The sequence below is a fragment of the Hydra viridissima genome, unplaced genomic scaffold, assembly GCF_058129835.1.
Source record: "Hydra viridissima isolate aposymbiotic clone 2 unplaced genomic scaffold, HvirCarnegie_v1 scaffold_2, whole genome shotgun sequence".
Lineage (NCBI taxonomy): Eukaryota > Metazoa > Cnidaria > Hydrozoa > Anthoathecata > Hydridae > Hydra > Hydra viridissima.
This window is the reverse complement of record NW_028324301.1, coordinates 17,307,189-17,324,444: the sequence shown is the minus strand read 5'-3', so window position 1 is coordinate 17,324,444 and position 17,256 is coordinate 17,307,189. Positions and strand designations below refer to the sequence as shown.

Genomic DNA, 17,256 nt, shown 5'->3' with positions numbered 1-17,256 from the left:
TCATGCGTAGACACAGCCACCTGAAGTCTTGTACAACGGATCCTATGAGAAAAATCGAAGTTTTTCCTGAAATGACGACACAAGTAATATGATATGATTTTGTTCAAAACCGTCATACTTGTCACTGTTTAACTTGTATAACTTAGTAAAACAAATCAACATTTCATGAACATCAATGCAAAGTCCAACATTAAGCTTGAATGTTTCCTGACCAGGCCAATCATTATACATATATTTCTTTATATTCCTAATTTATGAATCGCATTCCTTTCTTTTCTTTTTTTTTTTTTTTTTTTTTTTTCTTTCTCCTTTTTAATAACTTTTGGATTGTACATATTTTTCGAAACGTATCAAGTTTTCAGTGAAAAAAACTCAATGTCATTAAATCAACTCGGGGGATATATAAGACTTATCTTAAAAAGATGTCTCCGAGTTCTTCCAAAATTTTGCTAGTAGATAAAAGCCGTAACTTTATTAAGAGGAATCCTTCAGATTAATTATTGTATCGCGTGCTATTTGGTTTTTTAAAAAAGCTCATTTATAGCTAATCTCCTTTTTCTAGGGCTGGTACTGATTAATTTTTTTTTGTTCGATTAATCGTCTAAAATTTTAATCGATTAATCGATTAATTTCGATTAATTCTGAAGTCGACAGAATAACCTGCTTTTCACCACTGGTGAGGTGAAGTTGTTATCGGTAAACGTTAACTAACTACAGTATTCACAAACGTTAACAAACAAGACACTTAATGCCTGCTATATTGTATTCAGTTTAATTGACAAGTACAAGTAGGCATCACTTTAGCCAGTCACGTAAACAAACGAGGACGTTAACGTTTTCTGGAAATAGACAAGATCGCAGTTTGTTGACAATGTACCCTGACGAACTAAACAGTCTTTCACAAGGAACAGAAGTGGCAGGTACACACAGAATCGTCTGCACAAAACTGCTCAGGTTAGGGTAACGATGCCTGTTCAGTTGCCACCACATGAGGGGATTCTCAGTTTCTGGAATTACACCTTCTTCTTGATATCGTGTAAGCTCAGCCAGTAAGCCATGTACTGTTTGTGATTCATCTGATGAGGATTGCGATTCCGAGTCGCTGACCAACAGAGTAAGTTTCAGTTTCTTACGCACAGGTTCTGATGCCTCGCCAGTGCTGGTAGTAGTTTCACGTTCAGCTAACTGTCTTTGGTTACAGTACACCCGAAATGCATTAGAAAGTATTGTCCAAACTGCTTCACGTTTCTCTCTTGAGAGACAGCCGAGTTTCTTGTAACGTGGGTCTAATGCCACAGCCATTTGCAACGTTGGCAATGCATCAATGTTTTCAATGCGACCTGAGAAGTCATTTAGTGTTGCAGATTTGAAACGTGCTATATACCCTGGATCGTCATCATTAACCCGCAGAAGTCTGCGCAAAAATGCTTCAAACGGAAGTACAGCCGAACATGTAGCATACTGTTCACTACCAATATACTCAGTAGCATCTGCAAGTGGACCCAATACCGAGACAAATTTTGACATTTTCTCCCAGTCCAACTCCCTTAGTTTATCTCCAGTGTAATTCTCGGGATGGTCAATATGATACTGCTTAATGGCATCTTTCACTTCCAGCAATCTGGCTAACATTAGGTAGGTACTGTTCCACCGCGTAACTACATCCTGCTGCAATTTGTGAAACTTCACACCGTCAGACCTGTTAGAGGTACTGGCTTGGCTGGCCTTTAGCTCTGATGTATTCCTTGAACTGCGCTTAAAATGTCCAACTAGCTGTCGACATTTAGCCAGAATAGGAGATGAATCAGCTGCTTTCAAACCTGCTAGTATGCTCAGTTGAAGACAGTGAGCAATACACGGTATATGGCTGTAATCCGTCCGTCCTATAGCAGCAACCATATTTCGTGCACTGTCCGTTACGATACAGCTAATTTTTTCAGCAATGTTCCACGTTGCGGCAAACTCTTCATAGAAATTGGCAACATTACCAGCAGTGTGCCTTTCTTCAACATTTATGCAAGCTAAAGCGACAGACGTCAGTTTCCACTCAGAATCAATCCAATGACCTGTTATCCCACAGTACGATTCATTGTTGGTAGAGGTCCAAAAGTCAGTAGTTAGAGCAATACTATGAATGCATTCTAGAGCTTTCTTGTGCTCATTCAACATCTCATTGTACATCTCTCCAATGACAGTGTCGATTGTACGGCGGCTGGGCAAAGTATAAATCTGGTTTTGAAGGGCAATACGAAGCACCGCCTCTAGTCCAGCATCTTCTACAATTGCTGTTGGACGTCCAGAACTGGCAATCCAATGAGCTATTGCCACCTTCAGGTCGGCTGAGACCTTTTCACTGACAGGCTTATTTGACTGACACGTAAATAAATTGGTGATTGATTTTATCTGAGGGGTCATCTTACATTCACTGTCGACAACCTGTTGATATTTCAGAGGATGCTTGTGCTGAAGGTGATAAGTCAGCGATGTGTTTGAGCCACGGAAAGCAAACTGTTTATTGCAGTGAACGCAGTATATTTTGTCACCTTCGTCTACTTTACCATCAGCATTCAACTTGAAAACAAAATGCTTGCTTAACTTTCCAGTTAAATGTTTGACAGAAACGTTGCTTTCATTAGTTGCCGCAGCCATATTTGCAAAACAAACTTTGTTTACTTTAGAAACGGATATAGAAATGTAAGATAATGTTCCCAGGTCAGTAAGTATTTTAAAATATGACAAAATTTTTAGTCGAGATTTTCAAGATACGCGCTTTCAAAATTAATTTTATATTTATCGAATTCTATTGAAAAATTCTAAATTTAATACTCTTTTTCGTCATGGCTAATGACTTTGAAACAATTGATTTTGAAAAGTTGCGTTTAGACGTTTTTAAAACTTTTAAAACTGAAAATAACTTCTTTGCGAATGATTTATATGAAAACGATATATTTTTTTTTTTAAAATTTTTATGCTTAACATTTATCAAATTAACAGATATCAAAATATATTGTTCATGCTAAAATTTAAATTAGGCCAAGTACCATACCACTTCACAAATAATTTCTTTATAAATAACGTTAATAAATATAATATAAGAGAAACAGGTAATCTTGAGTTTATTCTAATTGAAGAATATTAAAGTTAACTTTAATATTCGAGTAGTTTTAATACAACTAGTTGTACTTAATACATAATATATTACCTATATTGAACATAATATATATTATTCACTTGTAAGGGCTTCGTGATAAGATCAGTACGATCTTCTTGAAGTCCTGTCTGTACTATTTTAATTATAATTATAATCTCGTTTATATATTTTGACTAAGGAAACTTGTAAATATTACTATTATAAATTACGAAACTTGTAAATATATATATGTACGGCAAAAAAAAAAAAAATAAGTAACGGAAAACCGGCAAAAATTAATCGAAATATTACTGATTAAAGAAATTTTAATCGATTAAATAAATTAGCGATTAATCGATTAATTAATCGTTAATTTCCGCAGCCCTACCTTTTTCGTTTTTACTTTGCTTTAGAACTTTTGTTTTATTTCTGTTTTCTGTTGTCGCATTAAAAAAAAAAAATTTCTTTCGAAAAAGCTAACTATTTCAAAAACCAACACTGTAAATGTAGTCGTTATCATCCTTCGATACTTTGGCAGAAGCCACTTCCACAAAAAGACATTCTCTAAGGGAGAAATAAATATCCTAATTTCAAAACGAGACTTGTCGCTTGGTTTTCTAAATACAATTGTAAAATACTGAAACATGCCCAACGAAAAATGAAACTGGATTTCAAATGGATTTCATGAGGTTTTCATGTGGGATTAATATTTTGATGGATTATCTCACGTGGAAAGGAGATGGTGGTTTATACTTTAAATCAATATGGAAAATTCCACATTTTACTCGCTGGGATTTCCCAAACATATATACATACATACATACATACATACATACATACATACATACATACATACATACATACATACATACATACATACATACATACATACATACATACATACATACATACATACATACATACATACATACATACATACATACATACCAGTCAATACACTACCAGTTAAAATTTACGTTCATCTCACAATTTTAACTAAATGTAAAGAACCAAGATTTTCTTTAATTTATTTTGCTTGGTTTATTTGCAAAAAAGTAATCATTGTTGAAACAAAAGATGTTGACTCTTACAAAACTTTTGAAGATTTTTTACTTTTTTGATTCTTCAAAATATCCACCTTTAGCCTCTCTAATAGCAGCACAAACTCTGAGCATTCTTGAAAATAGTTTGTTAAATAATTCTATTATAATTTTATTCCATCAAGTTTTTACAAACGTGACAGGCTGTTTTGTATTGGTTTATTGTGTTTTATTCACGTTTTCATCTAATCGTCCCATAACAGCTCGATCGGGTTACAACCAGGAGGCCAGTTTGAGGAGGCCGTTCAATGTACTTTTGTTCTCTTTGCTTTTTTTTTTTAGCTGAAATATGATTCCGGCCTTATTTAGAACTGTGCTTGGGATAGTTGTCCTGCTGAAAAACAAGTCTGTGACTAACAAATTGTTTTCCACATGGAAAAGCGTGTTAGAGAATTTTTTGGTACATTTTATTTGTCCATAATGCTTTCAACTTGCACAAGATTACCAACTTCCCTGCAAAGCATCCTCAGACCATAACCGACTCTCCACTGTGCTTGACTATTGGAATAACACCTTTATTAATCATTTGTTCGCCGACCAAGCGTCGAACATATTGTCAACTCTGAAAACTTCAAACTTCTATTCATCCGTGAACAAAACCTTAGACCACTGTTCAATTGTCCAATCTTTATGTGTATTTCTCCAATTCAATCTTCTAACTTTGTTTTGTTTAAGTAGTAATGGTATTTTTGCAGCATCCTTTTTAAACAGTAATTACGTTTCGATTAGGAATGTGTCTCAGTTTATTGTTCGTAGAATGCACTTGATCGATAAAATCTGCTGATTAACTAATTTATTATGTAGAAGTTCACAAAAAAAACTTTTGACCGGTCAATGATTACAAATCTTACAAATAAAAAGATCAATAGGTTTATGCATCAAATGCCTTTTTTATGTACAGACTTTAACTTCATAAACATTTTGTTCCTTAAAATAAAAAATTGAAACTGGCAGACTATTAAATTGCTCTTAAGCAAACTTGTTTAGTAATTAGTTCAATATTTGATTATGTGTTAAAAATAAATCTAAGAAATTAAAAAAAAAAATCTTTGTAGCTACAGATATACAAATCAATTTCGCTTATAAAGATTATCCATAAAATATCTCCGTATGGAGGTTAAAATTTTAAGTAATAGCTATTTATAGTAAGTCTAATCAAAGAATCTAAATTAAAAATCCTGAGTTATTTATAATGATTACGACAAAATACCGGTAAAAATGTTTTAACCGGTATTGTAGTTAATTTAAATTCGGTATATACCGGAACTCTCGTCATTCCGATGACACTTTTTTTCCAATATCATACCGGAATGATAACGATACGGAAATGAAACGATACGCAGACGCTTACTGGCTTAACTAATAAAAGCGCTTCTTGTTGACGAAATTTAAGAATAATGGCAATAAATTTTCATCATAATTTTCAATTATTATCGTGCAGACTTACGTTTTTAAAGTACCTTTAGGGAAGAATGCAATTGACAAGGAAATTCAAACTCGCTTTTTATCAAAGAATGGGAACTTAACATGCGAATTTTACTAAATGAAAAAAAAGAAAATTTAACAATTTGTTATTAACTTTTAAAATTTTTAAGTAACATTTTCACACTGTTATAAAAATTTGCACGAAATGTGCTCTTGCGGCGATCTCCTTGTAAATATTTAGGTAAATTCGTCTTTTTATTAATGTACTCATAATGGCTTTCCATCTCTGAAAATATCTCTGCCTTCGCTCTATTACATCTCATGTATTTACGATTGACATCATGATAGCAAGTAGAAGAATGTTTTTGTCTTTATTGTTGTTGTAAAAATAACAAAATATATAAATTCTTTTTTTAAACTATTAAGATGTACGTACTTTCTGCGAGTTTGCAAACAACATGTCACATACTTCCTTGTGTTTATTCCAATGGCTAACCTGGCAAGGTCTAAGAAAAATGCGAAATATGAGTTGGGTTTTTCAGACCAGTTGAAGTATGAAAATACAAATAAAAAATCATCGAACCTGGAACAATACCATTCGTTTTGACATCTTGAGCATCTCTTCATAGCTTCACCGTGACAATGAGCACATGTCGGTGGTTCATCAATTAAATTCTCCAAAACATCAAAATTGTACATAGCGGACAGTCTAAAATCATGAGATTATCAGCAATAAACTATACCACTGATTAAATACAAAAAATTATCAATCATATTATCATCAACAAAAATAAGAATGACCTTTGGGCATGCTCTTTCATTTGCTCATCAGTCAGTGTGTAAAATTTAAAAGCTTGATCTTGCCCCACTTTTTCCCATTTATCTTTATACTGTGACTCAATGCTTAAACGAATCGTTGGTATCTAAAAAAGTCAGTATTCTAATAATCAATAAATTCAGCAATCATTTTTCCAATATTCATTACATTTTAGTGATATCATTTGTTTTCACATCATAAATATCTAAAAGGAGATACTTCGAATATCTAAAGGAGATATTTCGAATATAAGAAACATTTTTTGAAAAAACTGGAGAAAAAATCTTATTAAGTAGGTTTCTCATTATGACTAGTTACTTTTAAAGGACTTCTAACTATAATCCTAGTTTTTCTTTTAACTAGCCTTCTAGCATACATTTTATCACTAATTATTTTTAATGTTACTGATTTGCAGGTAAAACACTCAAAGTTTGTCATGTTAAAAAAATAAGTATACCCAGAGTTGAACAAAGTAAGTAAAAGTATTTGATATGACAAAAACTTTATAAAAACATGATAAAATATACTGACTTGTTCAACTATCAGACATTCTTTTAACTGTGGTGGATCCATTATTGACAACATCTCTATGAAACGCTGAAATTCTTTTAAAAAACTGATTTGTTCAAAAAGCACCTCATTTAGATAACGACGCAACTAAAAAAAGAATGGCAAACAATATAAAAGTATACCAGTAATGTTGTAAATAAAAATATGATAAAAAATACTTAGTAACTTGTCTTTAAAACTGACTGCAATAGAAAAATAAACCCCAACATTCAAAATATAATTTGAATGAATAACACCATACCTTAAGTATTTGTGATTTTCTATAAACATTAAAGTCATATTTTCTTTGGCACTCTGGGTGCATTAGCAGTTGACAAAGGGTTATCCATACCTATGAAAAGATAACATGAATTAAAGAACTTTCTTAAATGTAAAAGATAAACATGAATTATAGAACTTTCTTAAGCATCATTATATTGATCACTTTTGTAAAGTATACCTGTCCCTCTATTTTGCTAACAATGTGTTTTTCATTGTCTGCAACATTGCACCATTTATTGTCATTAAAGGTTTGATATTTACCTAAAAATTAAAAAATGCTTTAATGGTCAGCAAATTTTTGAACCAAACTAAAAGTTATTATTATACTTTTTTTATACCTGCACTATTCATTCTCTTCCAAGGAGAGTTTTCCATAAGTTGAACTAACATACAAGGCATATCTAAAAATTTTTAATAAATAGCTGCAGCACTATAATTTAACTAAATTATTTAAAGAAGACTCAAAAATATTCTAGCAGTGTTTTCTTACACCCTTATTTAGAAAAGTAAACCAGTGTTTAGGAGAAATTTATATATAGTATACAAAGTTACTTTTAAGAAAGTTAAAATTATGGAAAAATGTTATTCTGTAAAAGTTCATGCCATAGTTACAAATATTACGAAGACAAATACTTCCATATTTTCCTGCAAATATTTAAGTATTTTTCTTTGCAATGATTTGGTAAATTATTGTGTTCACTTTCACATTTACTTATCATTTTCCCTTAGTGCAGCCTTTCAGTAATATGCAAGATCTCAAACATAAAACCATGAACATAGTATCATATTATTTTGAATATAAAAATTAAAAACCTTCAAACAATCTGTTGAATCTTATCTTAGTATCTTAAAGTAGGTTTTTAAAGGTGTTCTTAAAATTAACCCTTTTATGCTCCAATTATTGTTCCATAACTAAAAAAAAATTCAAAATTTGTTTTTTTGAACCTCATTTATGCCAATATGACATAAAAAAAAAATTAGGAAAAATGTGAAGATGTCATCTGAATTTGTTGTTATAGAACAACACTGCCCACCAATGGGTATTTTTAACAAAAAAATAATTTTGAGTTTTAGCAATGTTAATTCTACACTACATTAGTTAAAACAGTAATAAATTTAAAATAACAAAACAGTGAAAGAGGGATGTTAACAACAGTCAAAGAGGGATGCTGAAAAACAACAAAAAATAACTGGTAGTGGATTAAAACATTAAAAACTATTGGTTGACTCCATGAAACTCATTAAAACAATTTCTTGCTTTTAAAACACACAGACTTCTCTTGCATTTCATGCATTGAATAAAAGTAAAACCATTTCCACACTGCCTAAAATGACTTTGTTTCTCTTGAAATACTGGGAAATGGCTACACATATCAAACCTTATATATATATATATATATATATATATATATATATATATATATATATATATATATATATATATATATATATATATAGATGCACAAATCTTTTTCTATATTTGTATCCTTGAGATCACTATTACTATTATCACTACCAACATCACTATCATCAAAATCTATGACTAAAGTTTCTTGAGAAACTAACTTTGTTATAACTTTCTGTGTGTGTTTAGAAGAATAAAATTTTTTTTACCTGTGCCATTGTTTATTTTACTTTAAGTTCTGAAAATAAATAAGTTGCATCAAATTACACACACTCACACACACACACATATATATAACATATAATTTATGTGTGTACATAAACATGTACGAAGCACACCCAGTAAATAATATAGCATTGTACTCAATATAACCATAAGTAACATATATAATCACATTCATAGTAATGTATATTATATTTACTAAAAAAAATAAAAGTAAGAATAATGATACTATAAATGATAATAACAATATTTTAATCTTTAAACTTATTTTAACAATTAAATGATAAAAAAAATATTTTAATTAAAAAATCTTATGGCATAAAACAATAATAATAATGGACGGGATTTTATACTGTTGAAGCACAGTGTTGTTCTACAACAACAAACTAATTTTGTTTGTTAGATCAAAAAGGTATAAATAAACAAAAATATAAATGAGTAGTAAGAACAGTACTATGTTAAACTAACATTAAATATTTTTTTCACAACAAGATCAGAATTACAAATCCTTTAAATTAGTAGTATTCGTTGTCTGTTCCCAGTACCAACTTCACCCATAACAAATCATCTACAAAATGTCAGTGGTACTCTGAAATGTTAAAGTAGACTTTTTCTAGAGCCCTTTTCAACTTTCCTTTATAAAATGATATTGTTTTTAATCCGTTAGGATGCACTATTTGAATTGGGGAAGCTTAGTTTAATTTGTTGTTATAAAACAACCTAGCGCATGAAAGGGTTAAAGATTACAACTTTTTATGTAAAAATTAGCTGTAACTAAAATTTAGTTTGCAAATCATTGACACATCAGGAAAAAGTTTGCAACTTAAAAACTACTTAGAGATTTTATTGACATTTTAATTTACTTATTTGCATACTGGTGGAAAATTAATTCATTTAACTTTGGGTTCTTATGTATAAGAGAGTTAAACGACCTGATTCTAATTATGAAAAAATTCTTTTTAGAATTACAAAATGATTTTGATAAAGCCAAAAGAAGCCACTAGAGCAATAACATTTCCATGTTGTCTACACTAATACCAGTTCCATGTTGGGCTTATATTTTTTACATGTCCTGTTTTTAGCTCATAAAATTAATTGGCTTGTAGTTACACCAATAGACAATATATAGCAATATCAAAAGAATTCAGTAATCCAATAAAATATTAAACATATAAAACTATATTAATTACAATTTTGTTTTTAGTTTACATGTTAGAAAATGAAATCAAGACATATCTATTTCTGACTAATATTTACAGCATGCTATAATCTCATCTAACTTTTTTAAAGGAATTTTTAACATTTAAAAAAAAGTAAAAATATTTAATAGCTACCATTTAAAATGATAGGTACACATAAATTTTTCAAAATTCTCTTACCATATTTTTCCAATATTCTATTTATCACACTTAACGGAATTCTAAAAGAGAGTAGTAATGGAAGTAAATAGAGTTTTCAATCATTTAGTTTAACTTTTAAAAAAATTTGAATAAAACATTAATATTCAACTTTTTGTTTTTAATAAAATTTTTGAATTTTTTAAACATTTTACTTACATATCAATGTGATCAGATATATATCTAAGAATAGAAATTACTTTCATCTGAATGGTGAACTGAATATTTTGGTTTTGATTTTGAAGATCCTAAAAAAAAAAAGAAGAATTTGAGAATAGCATAAATAAATTTGATTTTCAAATAAAAAATATTTCTGTTTAAAATATATTTTTAAAAATATTTTACATCATCACTGCCTTCTTCAACTTTTTTCCCATCAATGCATCTAAAGAATTATAGAATAATCCTAAATGGATATTGGTAAAGAAAATGCAGAAGACCTTAGATAAGCTATAAAAAGCTTTTTTTTTATAAGAAGCAAGTAATAAAAAATAATATTTGCAGATTATTTTATCTTGCATTTTCATGGCAATACTAAATTCTTTAGTGAATTGTTAGAGAAAATATATTAAGATTACTTTAAAAGAAGGTTTGTAAACTTTCGTTGAATGTAGTCAACTAAATCAATTAGCTCGTCTCCAGCTGCCTCACAGCTTTCCTAATTTAAAATACCCATTTAATTAAATTAACTGGTTTACAATATGAACATTTTTGTAAACTATGTTTATTTAAAAAAAAAAAAAAATAGCTTGAATGTTAAAACTTACACTGTGTTAAAAAAAACTCACTTTATACATTATTTTCTTTGATGAAAAGAATTTCATTTCTTCATTGTTTACTTTAGAAAAATCTTTTCTAACTTTAGGAAAACTTAATCTGCACTTTAATAAAGTTTTTTTTTTTGATAAATAACAGTACTTTTACAAGTAACACTTAACATAAGACAATTTCATGTCATGATAAGTGCTCTTGAAGATAAGAACTCTTTTTAATTGGAATATTTAAAGTTATTTACAAACATTTTAATTAAGACCAAAATAAAGTAACATAGATGAAAAAAATAAATCACATTAAGTTAATTTAATGTTAGATAAATTACATGTAAAATAGTTATACCTTGTAAAATAAAGCTGTCTCAAGCAAACCTAAAACAGTCACTTCATGAAATAGCTAAAAGATAAGAAGTTATTTGTATCACTCAAATAAATTTACAGTATTGTAAAAATAGTTACTAGTTACAGCTATCATAGGCTCAAAAATAACTCAGTAACAGTTACTACTTAAATGTTGAAAGAAACTTGTTAAATTTACAGTTGCTAGGGTTACTTTTCAATTCTTCTGGATTATTCAAGTGTATAGTTTTCTATACGATCTTTTTGAAAATTTATCTCATTTAATAAATATTTGGTTCTAATGTTAACACAAATAGGAAATGTAAGAAATATAATGAATATTATTCTAACTACATGCCTTTCATTGCTAAAGGAACACTGGAAAGAAAAGGTAGGTGTCTAAAGTCTAAAAATAGTGCTCACATGTAAGTTTATGTTTTTTTGAAATGGCATTATAAAAATAAAAGGGTACAGAAAGTTACAAGATTGTTTACAGAGATTAATAAAGCATTTGAGCATTTAAAATAGACGTTAAGAAGTGGCTTTTTAAAGCATTTTATGTTTAACTTTACATGCAAACAAATAACTTTCCTTTTCAATAGAATTAAACATCATAGCGTGTAAAGTGCTTTAACTGGCTGACAATTAACAAAAAAAAAGAAAAGCTGAGCATGTGCATTTCAGAACGCAGTAAAATTTTGTTGGCAAACAAAACAACGTATACTAAACAAGGGAAAATAAATAGTGATAAACAGAAACAAGAAAAGAGAGGAATCAAAAAATGAGAAGATACTTGGTTCTGACTTTTATGCTAAGTAAATCAATAGGCAGATTATGCATCATATGGGAGCAGTATGTGCACAAAGAATATGTGCAGCATAGTAATGTGGATATTTAAAAATTTGAATAACTCTCTCTGACAATATGATTTCACATGTGCAGAATATATTAAAGAGGCTCTGCTGCAGTGGTTCAGGTTCCTACCACCTGATTTATTTGAAATGGAACTAAAATACTTGTATGATTATTATACCATGTAAAATATATATAACTGATGGGTGGCGCAAAAGTTTCTACGCAATAAAAAACTCAGCTTCATTTCATTAATGAGAATGTCTCTGTAAACAGTGATTATTGTATTAAAAGTAATTATTATATTTTACCAGTGTATAAAGAAGCTATGAATAATAAAAAAGTTATTTTGTATGCCTAAAAATATGATTTTGATTCAAGATGGTGCAAAGTGCCATACATCAAAGACTGCAAAGGCATTGATTAATGAGACCTCACAAATGTTTGGACAGATTGGCCAGGAAATTCTCCATTCCTAAATCCTTGGGAAAATTGCTAATCTTATTTAAAGGACAAGATATATAAAGAACTGGAGTTTGAACAAAGGACCAGCTAATTTCTAGGATTAAAAATGAATGGGAGAATATGCCTACTCAATATATCCAAAACTTATGTGGAAGTTTTTGTTCATTAAATTTTGGACTGCTTAGCAAATAATGGCGATCATACAGGTTATTAACATACTCAAAACTTTGTTTTATTATGACAATCAATGCAGATTAAATTTCATTGCTTCCAAAAATATTTTCTGAATTTTTATTTCAAGACACAAATGTGTAAAAACTTTTGGGCAACCCTATACTACACAAGTGGATGCACAGAGAATGTTAATTGAAATGAAAACACTGAACATATATTCCTGCTAGAATAAAAATTCTATTCTTCTTTAGTTTAATGTGATTAAAAAAATCCCTAATACTATACAATATGGCAGAAACCTGACCCAAGTGTGGCACCCCTAACTTATTGAATTGTCCAAATGTCTTTTATGAAATTGTTAAACAGTTTTTAAAGCACCACCCAAACAGGTAATTTATAAAAAATGTTTGTATGAAATTATTACTATTATTGGTAACATTACTAATTAATTTAGTTTGAACGTAGAAACCTTGGTATATGTGTAGTAACTCTGGAGGAAGTTTTTTAGCTCAAATTGGTTATCCTATTGTTTAACCAGTGAACAGTAAATCCTGATAAGGCTTGTAGGTTTGCAGAAGTCAAAGTATTTGCAGTTGTTCAGATAAATTCAACAGTAATCCATGAAGTAAAACAGTACTGCATACTAGTTATTTTCCAATAAAAGTAACACAATACTCTTTTAAAAAGTTTTAAGTTACTTAAAAAACCTAACTTTTTTGATAAACCACAAAACTGTAAATAAAGTTTCAGTGAAAAAAAAACAAAAGAATTACAATAAAAAACTAATAAGACTTACAGTCATGTAAACAGATATATTTGAATTTGAATTTAAATTAGAAACAAGATAAGGAAACACCTTTTCAGTCCAAACTTCTGACTTAATTAAGTCATAAATCAATACTGAAATCTAAATGTTACAGCAAAAAGCTGAAGAAAACTCAATAGCAATTGCTTGAAAACAATAGAGTAACTAATTCTAACTTTTTACCTTATTGTAAGAAACAAGAAATTCTTTAACAAATTCATCAGCACATGATGATACATTTAACACAGCCTAAACATATTAAGACTCAAGAAAAAGTCAAAATTGCATGAAATACATCATACATATATACATTTTTAATTTAGATTTTATTGCTTTAAAAAACAATGTGTAAACTGAATAAACATTTTAAACCTGCATGTTCAACTTTTGAACTAATTCATGCGTCACCCACCATCTGTAAAATAAATAAGTATTAAAAGTAATAATGTATAGCAACCCATATACATTTATATTAACATTTTTTGTTAAAAATATAAGTTGAATTTCTTTTAATAGCATGAAATATAAATTTAAGAAGATATCTAGTAAAGCAGTAAGCTATAATTGCGTAAATCATAATTATTTATCTTCGATTATTTAAATATCTAAAAAAAAAAAAATACTTTTTACTTCCCACTTGATCGAGAGACCCAATTTGAATTTCTTTTATCAAAAGTTCTGCTTCATTTGGGTATAGAACATGTGTAGCGGCAGCCATTTTTGTTGCTAATATACAGTCTTGTGCAATTCATTTTTTTAATTTACTCCTCAATCACTCTCCATCACTAATTTAAAATATTAGAAGAAATCAAACTAAATCATAAAGAAATTTTTTTTTTTTTTACCTATGCAGGAGAACTTGAAAAACTCGGCATTTTGATTAAAGCACATTGATCTTTTTAAAATGGCCACAGAAAATGACAAACAACAAAAACACAAACCTGGTCCATTAAAGCAACAAAACAAATCTCACAAGCATGGTCGTCATAAAACTAAAGGACAGCTTGATAAAACTAATAAAGGTCTGAAATTTAAATTTTTGAAAATAATTTTTTTATTAGATTCTTCTACATACATATATACATACATACATACATACATACATACATACATACATACATACATACATACATACATACATACATACATACATACATACATACATACATACATACATACATACATACATACATACATACATACATACATACATACATACATACATACATACATACATACATACATACATACATACATACATACATACATACATACATACATACATGCATGCATGCATACATACATACATACATACATACATACATACATCTCGCTAAGAAAGGAATTACTAATACTTGCTAGAAGTGTTTGAAGATTAAGGTGATTAGCGCAGATAAAAAGGACATGTATTCATTAAAAACTGATACAAGTATAAGTTCTAGAATATGATGATAACACTCCAGGTGTAAAAATAATTTATTTAACTTCTACTTCAATAAAACACAAGCGGAATATATCAAAACACATTAGATTCAGTAAATATAAGAGATCCTAATGATGCAGTATTTGCAATGGCTGTTGCCTGTACTTGCAAATACCTTTGGAATTCCCAGAAGTTGATTTATTTCCACTCTAGACATGGCAATCAATAGACTAATTTTGTGCCAGCTATATTTGAAAGAAGTTTTCTGTCTCATTTCACAGCAAGAGATTTTTTATTTTTGCACAAAGGATGAATTGTGAAATGACTGATACTGATATCTGAAAGGTGTTCTTCTAGACTTTGAACTGCAGCAGATAATTCACAAGTAGCTTTTCTATAACTCTATTGTGTTGCCTAATGTAGCAACATTGATGTATGTTAAGATTTTATTTTTTAGTGTTTTTCAGATATTGAAGATTGTAAATAGTCTTCATTAATTTCATTCATTATGTACTTCAGTGGTATATAATGAAAGAAATTAACAGTTAATGTTTCTATATTAAATAGGCAGAAACTTAGATTATTTCTATATGGCTTGTAATTACACTTGTAGTTAAGCTAACAATAAATTATTTGTAATGGAAAAAAAAAGTATTCAAGAGAAAACTTTAAGTTTTTGAAAAACACTTTTTTTCAACCTCTAAATATTGTCTGATTGTCTTTTTATTTGAAATGTAGTGTTTCTATATCATTTAAGACCAAATTACACGGTAAGAAAATAATATTTTAACATTTAGGCCTTTTAAGTCAGTCAAATTTACATATCACTTTTTTATCCATAGAACGAAGAGAGTTTTGCAGTTTTTAAGTTGCATGGAAAAACCAAACTTTAGATTTTGCATTTAAAATACATAAAACTATTGTTAATAATTGTGGTTGCTTCAGACAAATCAGTTGTGATCCTCACAGTTTTTTTCTCTAGGCGTACTCAACTATTGCAAAGTTTATAGGACTAATGATCTTTTTAAATCCATTCAATAAGTTAGTGGTAGCATTAAAACATTAATTGGAGAGTTTGACTCAGATTTACCTGGAGCAATCTGGTGTTTTTTGAGTGTTGCTTGTCCAATTGATGATTAGTGAAAAAAATCCAAATATTTTATGAATTTCACTAATTAATTTAACTGTGTGTATCTGATTCTAAACTAAGTTGAAGTTTATGAGCACAAAAGTCTAGCCAAATGGTTCCAAGGAGTTTTAGTGTGTAGGAGAGTAATTTTAGTTGTTATCTTAAAATATTTTCTGAAGTTAAACCAAATTACTGCTGCACATTTCTCACAGTTTTAAATGTATGACTTGTATTTGTTAGTCAAGGTTTACAACTGATAAACAGCATGACTTTAAAACAAAATGAAATTAAGTGAGAGGTACAAATAAGAAAATTATTATGGTTGTCTGCCTCAAAGTGATCTAAAGTGATAATAGGTATGTAGAAAAACTATATTTTTATACTTTGTTGTAAGCTTTTGTGGAGATCATCTACTATATCACCTAATTGAGATAAAGTGGTAGAGTGCGGTAGATGATATTGCTCTTTAGTGAGCATCAAACACAAGTTGATGAAGCCAGATCCAGAAGTTGTCTTCCATCTTCAATGATGAAACTCAGCACTGCACTATCATTCTTTTTTTAAATAGCTCTATCAATTGAAGGTTAAATTATGTGGAAGCTGTTTTTTTCCTGCTATGATTGGTATTTTTAGCATACCTCTTTTTTGTAACAGCTGCAAGTTTAACAGTTTCTTCTCCATGTGTATGTAAAAGTCTGAAATTTCTTTCCAAACTTAAAGAGACTAAATGGACATACACAACTTTTTTTATGTCAGAATTTATAGAAATTTAAATGAATTCAGGATTGAGAGACAATACAAAAATTTCTGGACTTTTATCTTGGATACTAATTGAGATAAGAATGCTTAATAATAGAGCTGTCTAGTTTAATTAGCAAATAATTCATCCTTTGGATTGTTTCAATATCTAGGTTATGTATCATTTTTTAAATTTTGATCCATTATCAATATTAATCTTTTGCTATCTTC

General features: G+C 29.3%; 3 protein-coding genes across 6 annotated transcripts in view; 1 reads left to right on the top strand and 2 right to left on the bottom strand.

The window, feature by feature from the left end:
• Positions 1–305: 305 nt before the first annotated feature.
• LOC145194661 (E3 SUMO-protein ligase ZBED1-like) overlaps positions 306–17,256 on the bottom strand; it is a 244,672-nt gene continuing 227,721 nt past the window's right edge. The window contains exon 2 of the mRNA XM_090077115.1: positions 306–3,694. Within this exon, the coding sequence (XP_089933241.1) occupies positions 796–2,649 (1,854 nt within the window). The 5' untranslated portion in view covers positions 2,650–3,694 and the 3' untranslated portion in view covers positions 306–795. The remainder of the gene's footprint in view (positions 3,695–17,256) is intronic.
• On the bottom strand, positions 4,500–14,507 carry LOC145180203 (zinc finger MYND domain-containing protein 10-like). 4 transcript variants are annotated; one of them, XM_090077122.1, is made up of 17 exons: positions 14,359–14,507; positions 14,108–14,150; positions 13,919–13,984; positions 13,727–13,837; positions 11,444–11,497; positions 10,906–10,985; positions 10,673–10,712; positions 10,487–10,575; positions 10,310–10,350; positions 7,642–7,704; positions 7,482–7,564; positions 7,284–7,373; positions 7,004–7,129; positions 6,457–6,578; positions 6,239–6,364; positions 6,092–6,161; positions 4,500–5,769 (listed from the first exon to the last, which is right to left on the bottom strand). In XM_090077122.1, exons 1-17 carry the CDS (start codon positions 14,451–14,453, stop codon positions 5,767–5,769), a joined length of 1,302 nt encoding a protein of 433 aa, XP_089933248.1. In that variant the 5' UTR covers positions 14,454–14,507; the 3' UTR covers positions 4,500–5,766. The 4 variants fall into 4 exon arrangements, with proteins under 4 accessions (XP_089933248.1, XP_089933247.1, XP_089933249.1 ...); XM_090077121.1 differs by lacking the exon at positions 4,500–5,769 and having other exon boundaries at positions 5,790–6,161; XM_090077123.1 differs by lacking the exon at positions 4,500–5,769 and having other exon boundaries at positions 5,790–6,161; positions 14,366–14,444.
• Positions 14,432–17,256, top strand: part of LOC145202619 (pre-rRNA-processing protein TSR1 homolog) — a 25,391-nt gene continuing 22,566 nt past the window's right edge. The window contains exon 1 of the mRNA XM_090077113.1: positions 14,432–14,757. Coding sequence (XP_089933239.1) covers positions 14,640–14,757 — 118 coding nt within the window. The 5' untranslated portion in view covers positions 14,432–14,639. The remainder of the gene's footprint in view (positions 14,758–17,256) is intronic.

What these genes read in the sequence shown, in the direction of transcription:
- LOC145180203 (XM_090077121.1), bottom strand. Translation starts at nt 14,453, where the DNA reads ATGGCTGCCGCTACACATGTTCTATACCCAAATGAAGCAGAACTTTTG. An exon ending in TTTACAAACCTTCTTTTAAA is followed by an intron (nt 10,713 to 10,905) that starts GTAATCTTAATA and finishes ATAATTCTTTAG; the next exon opens with ATGCATTGATGGGAAAAAAG. An exon ending in ATGAAAGAGCATGCCCAAAG is followed by an intron (nt 6,365 to 6,456) that starts GTCATTCTTATT and finishes TCATGATTTTAG; the next exon opens with ACTGTCCGCTATGTACAATT.